The following is a 9,188-nucleotide window of genomic DNA, read 5'->3' as shown; positions in this document are numbered from 1 at the left end:
AAAACTGCTAATACTGTTTGGCAGCACTTCACAAGATCAAATCAGCACTTGCTTTTCCAGCAGAGCACTTCCAAGAAATCCCACTGGTGATGAAAGTTTCAAGGTAGACAAAAATATCTGTGGCTGTAGAGCAGCCACAGCAGAATAGTCTTGAAAGAGAAGCAGCTCTGGGAATTCTGCTAGGGAATGTCCTGTACTGGCCACCAGCATCAAACAGGCACCAAGTTTAGCATCCTCCCCAGTCATGAGTGTGGCTTCAGCCTTCTACAGGATTTACTGCCTCTGAGCTTCTGCCAAGGTGATCACAGCGATCTCATCCGGTTTCCAGCGCTCCCAAGTGACTTTGCTCCCTGCCAGCTTCCGTGGGTGGGTACCCAGCAGGTGGCATCCACGTCCAACACTTGTGCTGGAGCCTCACCTTCCTGAAGGCTTCTTCTCCACTTTTATGATCCCAGGATCTGTTTCTTCATTAATGTCTATTTTTATTTGAATTTATTTTAAAATTTCAAAATATTCACTGGTTCAGTGCTTCTTTAACTATTCCTTTTCCTTCCCAAGGATAAAGTTCACTCATCATCCCTCTGTGTTCAGTGGCAGAGCATGTGACCTTTATATAAGGATCATCAGAAAATAGATTTGTTAACAAATTTACGAAAAAATACTTGAGATCGCTCCATCTCACCAGTGAGAAATATGTTGGGTCTAGGCTGGGAGAAATCAGGGCACATCACATCTCCATAATCTTTATACTTGGGAAAAATAGGTTTTGTGGGAGGGAACAGGAGTGCTGAGTAAGTTCAAGCAGCATTCCCTGACAGCCTCGCTTTCCAGCCCAGTTATTTGGCAAGGAGAGGCACTGGATTTGGGTGTTACAGTCATCCTCCAACAATGGAAATGTTGCAAAATAGGTAGCACCACATATTAAGAAGGGATTAGAAGTGGGGAACCACAAGGAGTAGGAAGACAGGAGCAGCCTTAGAGCAGAGCCTCAGGCACTATTGCAGAAACATGTTTTCTGGAGCAGGATTACAGCCCTGTTACAGCCTTTGTTTGCTTGACAAAACCATAGATACAATCCCGGTTTCCACACGTCTGTGCAGATCCTGCCATGCCCCTGACTCCAGGAGCAACCATCAGCCCTCACAACTCTGCTGAGTATAAATCAAGATCTCATCTGCCAGTGAGAGTGTGGGGGATTAGGAATTGCTCTCCCTGCTCCCAGAGGCACTGAGGAGATCCATGCAGAACCCAAACTGCTGGGAAGTTTTGAGCTGGAGGTTAAGAAACCCCCCAGTGGAAAAGAAAAACTTCTGCTCAATCTCTATCATGTTTTAAATCTTCTCAAGTTTCTAAGGCTTGGATTACACCCAGGAATAGACTGGTGCTTATTAATTAATTCCTTTGAGGCTGTTCGGAGTCATATTTAACAGTAGTCTTATTCTGGGTTTGTTGGTCCAGCGTTGCCATAAGGATGACAAGCAGGAACCGGTGTGGTGGATTACTGACTCTAGCCCATGGTCTGTCTAATCCAGCCTTGGCAGTGCAGATCCAACTACCTCAAATGTGAGGGTTGGATCCTTTGCTCTGGAGAGCTGTGGAGTACTTGCCTCCCTAAAGAGGTTCCTCCCAGTCTGAGTCATTAGTGGCTGCTTTACATTCTGGAACATGAGGTTTACGTCCCTCCAAAACGTAATGGAAAGGTGGAGAACACAACCCACAGAACTCTAGACCTCAGTAATTAGACACCCACCAGATTAATGACACCCTGTATAAAAAGAAAAGTGTAAAAAGCCATTGCGAAAGTAATTCTTACCAGGTCTAAACAACTGCCTTTCAGTGCCTCTGGCCAGGTGACACCTTGATTTTCTAGTCCCTCTTCCTTCAGCAGATTCCGAAGCCCACTACAAAACAGGACACTGCCATTGCTCCAGAAGAACCTCAGCTCACCTCACTGCCTGCCATGGTAGTTGATGCTGGGCCTCACACCATAACAAGCCCCCCACAGAACAGCTGTTGCCTGACAATCTTTTCCCTTACTCTCATTTCTACATTAAAAGAAATACCCCCAAACTCCACTCTTTCCTTCTTTACATCCTCACTTACTCCCAACACCTCCTTCTTCTCCAGAGTGTCAGTCGGTGCAGTGCAGTGACCAGAGGGAGCACGGACTTCCCTGCACTCTCCTGCCTTTGGCTCACATTGTGGAGGGAGCACATGAGCCATTTCCCAGCCCATTCCTTTGAAACCCTCTCTGTTTCAACTCAGCTTAATTCCAAACCACAAAGATCACTTTACTCCTAGGAAGAGCATTTGGATTGGAGTTTGTCCTGAACCATAAACCAACATTTAGTTGAATACTACAAGGACAGGACAGTTTTTAGAAGGGAGAGTGAGAACTCTCTCTTTAAGGGACTTTTGTACACATAGACTTTTTTAACTGAGAGTGATTCCCTGTTGGTTTTAAGGGTAAACCCATAAACACAGAAAGAGTTATATTAACACTCAAAGGTGACCCTTGTTTGCAACAGCCCCACAAATAACCAGTGCTCTGTGCTCCTGTGCTGTGTGTGCAGGCAGCAGCCCCAGAGCAGGAGCCCTCCCTGCCCACCTCTGTGCCACTGAGTTGGGACATGGCGTCCACAGATAAAGAAAACACCAAGGACACATCCCAGGCTCCTCCTGCTCATGAAATGCACTTTATGGCTCTGCTGAGCCCATTCCTGATGACTGATGTGCCTGCAGGGACACTGGCAGCAGTGACAACACGTTTGAAGGCTGCGAGGACCCCGTGCTTTGTGACCACATCACCGTCACTCTGTCGAGGTACAAGCAGCACTCCCAGACAGATTTCCACGTAGCCAAGTGCTTCAGTTGTGCTCTGGGCACACACAGCCCAGGCACAGCTGTCCCAGCAGAGGGGACAGCTGGGACAGATCCCCTGGCTCTGTGCTGGGAGGTGTCCAGAGCTGAGCTAAGCACAGGAGCAGCATGGGGGTACATGCTGGTGAGCAGGACAGTGTCTACTCTCTCCTCTGCCAACATGCAGTTCAAAGTCTGAATCAGTGAATTTTCTCATTTTCCACTCAAAAGAGGACATGGCAACAGAGCTTTGGGAAGAAAGGGACAAATCGGAGTCTACTGCTGCTCTAGGATAATCTAGGATAAAATCCCTGCGGTGTAAAACAGTGCTGTGAACACCCAGAAAGCTGGGGGAAAAAGGTATTATTTTTGGCTGAAAGTCTTTATGGCTGATGCAGGAACTCTCTCATTAGTTACTCATTGCCTCAGCAAGTCTCATAAAACAGCCAGCAGAGCCCAGCAAATACTTTTCTTCAGTGTTCAAGGAGCTCAGAAATACAGGAATTGAACGAGGCCTTGAACCCATTTTATGGTCTCACTTCTTACGAACTACCATAAAGTATTAAAATTCAGACCCTATAAATAAGGAAGGGAAAGAACTGTGCATTTCCCAGCAGAAGCAGCCTCTCCAGACAGTCTTCCCAAGGTAAGTCCAGTGCTACCCGATCCAGAGACTGGTTCCCCTGACTGAACGGGTGATTGGAGACAACAAACTCATGTAATGGAGATTAGAGACATAAAACCCCACTTGGAATCTGCTCTGAACTGGAAAATGCCCTGCAACAATCGACTCAGTTTATTCCCTGGTGACCCTGTCCCCGCTGTGAGGGCTCTCCCCAGGGTGTCTGATGGCAGCAGGGATTAACCCCTGCGAGCCCTGACGGAGGCAGCAGTGCTGTGACCCTCTCTCCAACAGAGCCAGCTGGGCCCCTCTGAGATGGTGCAGAGACGCAGCCTCACCGTCCCCTACGGAGTGCCCGTCCTTGCCATTTCCTTCTTGGCATGTGTAGCCACAGGTAAGCAATGGAAAAAAACCCATCCTGGCTTTGTCCAAGCCCCATCACACCAACTATTGAAACTGCCCAGGGCTGGGTGATGTGCCACAGCAGCATCCCAGCTTTTGAGTGTTCCGGAGGTGATCCCCAGAGGACTGCCTGAAAACTGGCCTCTGATTTGAGAATAGCAGAGAATGGAATGGGGAAACTTCAGTGTTTTCTGACATTATTGCAGCAGGGATGATGAGGCCACAGTTTCCAAACCTGCTCTAAGCAGTGAGAAGTGTGATAGCTTTGGCCATATGGGAACACCTTCAGACAGGGACCTTCAGACTTCTTTATATTCACAGGGCCTTAGTACCTTTATATTCTGAGCTATATTTTTAATTCATTATTCTATGGCCCATGCTGCAGTAGCGAGTTTCATCCCATTACAATAATTTATCTCCCATACTGGTTTTTCATTTAGTATGTCCTGAGGTTTGTACCTTTGACAAACTGCAGCTCTGCAAGAGCTGGGATACAGCTGAGGGGCTGATTAATTTACACTCCCAAGGGCATCCAGCTTCAACTGAAAAACAGAATATCAAACAGTGAGCACAGTGGTGCTGCAGCAGTGATGGGCAGCAGGAGGGTGATGGGATGGGAATGACCTTTTGCTGGGTGTCACATGGTCACTCCTGGTTTCAGACATTCTGTTGTCACAGCTCAGGCCTTAGTGTTCTGCAAAAGCCTGATTTTTATTTTAAATAACTGTAGAGCTTTGAGATGAAGACAGCTTCTTGTCTCAAAAACTAACATTCCACCTGACAACAGCAAACCTGGTAGATTGAAACCTGAAAGTCTCATACCTCCTCCAAGGTCAAGGTCTAGAGAAATGAGCAGGGCAGCTTTTGTGGGAAGAATATGGCTTAGGATACTTAAATGTCCTCATCCTCCTTCTTCTGCAGGTTTGGAACTGTCTGTAAATAACCACGCTGCTGACTTCACCCTGTCTACAGAGCTTGGCCCTCCCATCTCCCTCTCATGCCTCGTACACAACAGCAGCCAGGCTGAGGAGCTGCTCTGGTACCGGGGAGATGGGCAGGTGGTTCTGAAAGATGGGAATAAAGTGAACATCAGTAACATCTGCATATCCCCGGTCAACGAGTCTGACAACGGAGTCACCTTCACGTGCAAGCTGGCGCGGGACAAGTCTGTGCAGGTGTCTGTGATCCTGGATGTCCACTGTGAGTCGCCGTGGTGGATTTCCGTGGGGAATGGCTGGGGTGGGATGGAGTCATGGGCCGAGCAGCTCTGTCTGGGCGGTGTTTTGCCTCCTTGTATGCTGTCTTCACCAAGAAAAAATGCATTTAGGAGGAGATAACTCACGTGCTAAGACACTCCCTTCCCACAGTGGTGCTTATGGTCTGATCTAAGGCCTCTTTTATAGGAGTGGGTGGGCCCTTAAAGAAAGATATTCTGGATGAGTCCCTGCCTCCACCTAGATTATTTCCCAAGGATACAAGTCAGGGCAGAGGAAATACTGGAGTGACAGTCTCTGCCACTGATTGCTCTCCTCATTCCCCGGGATCAGGAAAGGCTGCACTACTGTGATGTGTTAGACCACTGGACAAGGGATGTGTGAAGGGAACTTACTTTGTGTTAAATGGTAGGCATTCTACAAGCTCCTGAAAGGAGGGTCAGTTTCTTCTCCCAAGTAACAAGTGATAAGAGGAAACAGCCTCAAGTTGTGCCAGAGGAGGCTTAGATTGGGTATTAGGGAAAATTCCTTTACTGAAAGGACCATCGAGTCCTGCCACAGGCTGCCCGGGGCAGTGGTGGAGCCACCATCCCTGCAGGGATTTAAAAGATGTGTAGATGTGGCACACAGGGACATGGTTTCGTGGTGGCCCTGGCAGTGCTGGGTTAATGGTCAATTTGAGAAGGCTTTTCCAATCTAAATGGTCCTGTGATTCTATGAACAGCATTATTAATGACCCGTTGAACTGCATTCCTGTGAACAGTTCCTCCCCGGCTGAGTGGAGAGGAGACCCTCCATGTGGAAGAAGGCAAAGATGTTACTCTGACCTGCAACTCCAAATCCAACCCTCAAGCCCAAACCACTTGGTACAAGGACAACCACAGCTTGACCCTGCAGCAAAATCATCATGAGCTGCACCAGACCAGTGAGGTCTTTCGGCTCTCCATCAAGAAAGTGCAGAAGTCTGACAACGGGACCTACACCTGCGTGGTGGAATCACCCTTGGGAAATGGGACAAGGGATTTCCACCTCATAGTTGAAGGTAACAAGGCTGCTGCCAAACATTAAGCTTTACAAATAACTCTCTGTTGTCTTTTATAATGACAGCAATCCATTTATATTAAGAAGCATTAAGTGGAGTGTGGTAAATTCTCTGCATGGACTTCTGAGGGCACAGCAACAGCAAGGAGCTCTCCCTGCACCTGTGCCTGGGACCACAGCACCAGGAAGGGCCTCTCCTGCTCTACCTGTTATTCAAAAGCATTTGGCAAGTGTGACCCGGGGAGGGCTCATCCCACTGTTGCTCTTCCCACGCTGACAGGGCACACTCAAGTGTGGTTTAAAGCACCTCAGGTCTTACTGGAAGCACCTTACTCTGACCACAGTATTCTGTCATGCCCAAAGAGCTGCTTAAGGCAAGAGGAGTTGTGCTCCAGAAATGACTACAGGGGCTGGGTGTTCAGGGCTCAGACAGGTCACTCTAAATGAGGTAACCCACCAGGCACTTATGTCCCACCTCTGCCCAGACCCCTTTCATTTCTACCCTCCTGGCGCAGCGAGGGAAGCAATGTTACCTGTGGCACTGGTACCTCTGGACAGCCTTATTTCTGAGCATAACAGTGCCTGGGGGATCTTCTTCAGTTCACTAAGATACAGGCTCAGCCCCCTTCTTTCCAGGGGACTAATACACAGAGTCAGTCTGCAGACAGCAGAGAGAGCAACAGTTAACTCAGCGGTGACAGCTGTGGGAAGAGAAATATGTCTTTCCACAGTCCTGTGAGATGTTCTGGGTTATGTGGCTGCACTAATCTCTCACATATCCAACCTCTTCTTTCCTGACAGATAAAAAACCTGTTTTTCCCAAGGAGGCCGTTATCGCTGCTGTCGTGGTGGTTACAATCACAATATTTTTTGGAATTGTGGCTCGAAAAGACAAAATTTTTAAGGTATGGAAAGCTCTAGTTTCATAGGAAAAAAATAATATTATTTGCTGCAGTGCCCTGTTTTTTTCTACCTTTTCTGTTCTATGTCATAATGTTGCTTTTCGCTGTTAGAAAACTGCTACAAACTACCTTCTGCTTTAGAATTACCAGTAGATACATCAAGTATTAGATATTTCATGTGGAAGGCATTATGTACTTGCAATATTTGTAACAATATCCCCATGGCCAGGAAACATGAAAGATAACAGGACTGTTTCTTTCTTTTCAGTGCTTCAAGAAACCAAAAGAAACAGCTCTGTAAGTATTTGACTGCTTGTTCACACTTATTCGAGATTAATTCCTTCTTAAAAATTGGCAAAAGCTGGAAAAATACACTCAGCATGATAAACCCACCCAGTTCTTACTCTGGCTGGTGAACATCAACCCACACCTCCTGTCCCAGCAGAGAGGGGTCCCTGGGAACATGACAGGACACACACAAATCCTGCCCTTCCCTGGCCATCCCAGGGCTCTGGCTACCCCTGTGTGCAAGGGAAAAAACCCTGATGTCATATCCTCAGCTTGCTGACAGCTTTCTGGAGCTGAACACAGCCCAGATGAATTCAACTTACTTGTGGTTCTTTTTTTTCTAGGAGGTGATTTTTCGTTTCTTCTGTTCATTTTGCTGCAGGTAAAGAACACCCAGAAAACATCATTTCTAGTGGTCAACCAAAGGCATTGTGTGAGAGGATGAGATAAAGCACTGAAACAAGCTTTTCTCGGGTCAAGTTTATATGTTTTTTCAAAATATAAGTGGTTCTTTGCATCTGTTGATTCTAACCTGCTGCTTAGAGTGTCAGAACTGTTAGAACTGGTCACTGGGAACCTTTCCTTAGAGCACCATTGAGGTGGGTGGGCTGCATGAGATGGTGCCAGCTCTTGCTCTCCATGCTTATTCCAACAAGGAATGCATGTGCAGTCAGGCATGTGGGTTGTGGATTCTTACAGAGGAATCTCTGCTGGACTATGATGCTGATGCACACAAATGAAGTGAGGTGTTGGGCTGACAGCTGCTTTCTGTCCTGCAGTGCCATTCCACAGGGTGCTGGGGTGGTGGCCACCCAACTTCCTGCCCCTTCCCAATGATCCTATGGGCACCTCAGCTTCTCTTGCCAGGGCAAAAGCTGCCTGGCACTCAGCACTGCTGCTGCACCTCCCGTCTCCGTGGCTGAGACAGCCCCCAGGGCTTGGGGCAGCCCCAAGTGCTCGATGACACACAGTGAAGTTCCAGTGTGATTGCTCCAGCGCCACAATGGGTGGAAAACCTCTCCATGCGTCCCTTCCCTCAACAAATGTGCCACTCAAGCACTTTTCTCAAGGTCCTGGCAAGCTGTTGAAGCCTCATCATGCCTTGGAACAGTCCATTACTAACACTGTCAATAAACACTGCGTGCTGTAAATCAATTTGAGACTCTGATGTACCAGCGCTCTTCTCAGCAGAGCAGGGCAGTTCCTCCAGAGGAAGATTCCGCAGCCTCATCTGGAGTGAGATCCAGAGCCTGTCCTTGACTCACCAGTGCTCAGGGAGGTCCCTCAAGGTGCCATAGGGGTGCCACCTCATGCTCCTGGGTACTCGGCCTAAATAACACCACCAGCTGTGGAGACGTGTCCCAAACCCTCCGGTTAATCCGTGACACCGTGCAGATAGAGCCGGGGACAGCGGCACGGCGGTGCTCCGGGTGGGTGTCGCTCACCCAGGGGTGACACCAGCCCTGAAGGGCCGAGCCTGTACCACACACAGCCCCTGACAGGCACTGACACCAGCTTGTGCCACAAACAGCCACAAGCACTGTCGCTCCTCGGGGCGGGCAGGCACGGACTCCAGGCAGTGTGGAATGTTCTGGACCCGGGGTTGTGTGGGTGTGAGGGACCGGTGTGACCGATCTGTGTGAGGGGTCCATGTGAGGGGGCTATGAGGGGGCTGTGAGAGGGGCCGGTGTGACCGATCTGTGTGAGGGGTCCATGTGAGGGGGCTGTGAGGGGGCTGTGAGAGGGGCCGGTGTGACCGATCTGTGTGAGGGGTCCATGTGAGGGGCCGGTGAGAGGGGGCCGTGTGAGGGCTTTGTGTGAGGGGCCGGTGGGAGGGGTCGTCGTCAGGGATCGGTGTGA

At 48.9% G+C, this 9,188-nt stretch overlaps 1 protein-coding gene across 4 annotated transcripts; it reads left to right on the top strand.

The window, feature by feature from the left end:
* Positions 1–3,239: 3,239 nt before the first annotated feature.
* On the top strand, positions 3,240–8,811 carry TMIGD1 (transmembrane and immunoglobulin domain containing 1). 4 transcript variants are annotated; one of them, XM_069033301.1, is made up of 8 exons: positions 3,240–3,505; positions 3,776–3,875; positions 4,805–5,083; positions 5,861–6,139; positions 6,940–7,043; positions 7,309–7,337; positions 7,673–7,710; positions 8,108–8,811. In XM_069033301.1, exons 2-7 carry the CDS (start codon positions 3,797–3,799, stop codon positions 7,677–7,679), a joined length of 777 nt encoding a protein of 258 aa, XP_068889402.1. In that variant the 5' UTR covers positions 3,240–3,505; positions 3,776–3,796; the 3' UTR covers positions 7,680–7,710; positions 8,108–8,811. The 4 variants fall into 4 exon arrangements, with proteins under 4 accessions (XP_068889402.1, XP_068889401.1, XP_068889404.1 ...); XM_069033300.1 differs by having other exon boundaries at positions 7,673–8,810; XM_069033302.1 differs by lacking the exon at positions 7,673–7,710 and having other exon boundaries at positions 3,241–3,505; positions 7,711–8,809.
* Positions 8,812–9,188: the final 377 nt, after the last annotated feature.

The sequence above is a fragment of the Aphelocoma coerulescens genome, chromosome 19, assembly GCF_041296385.1.
Source record: "Aphelocoma coerulescens isolate FSJ_1873_10779 chromosome 19, UR_Acoe_1.0, whole genome shotgun sequence".
NCBI classification, from domain to species: domain Eukaryota; kingdom Metazoa; phylum Chordata; class Aves; order Passeriformes; family Corvidae; genus Aphelocoma; species Aphelocoma coerulescens.
The sequence above is the reverse complement of the archived record's forward strand: the minus strand, read 5'-3'. Positions and strand labels throughout refer to the sequence as shown.

Bases quoted from the DNA above. Each gene is read 5' to 3' on its own strand.
- TMIGD1 (XM_069033301.1), top strand. From the start codon at position 3,797: ATGGTGCAGAGACGCAGCCTCACCGTCCCCTACGGAGTGCCCGTCCTT. The intron at 3,876-4,804 runs GTAAGCAATGGA...CTTCTTCTGCAG, and splicing joins CTTGGCATGTGTAGCCACAG to GTTTGGAACTGTCTGTAAAT. The intron at 6,140-6,939 runs GTAACAAGGCTG...CTTTCCTGACAG, and splicing joins TTTCCACCTCATAGTTGAAG to ATAAAAAACCTGTTTTTCCC.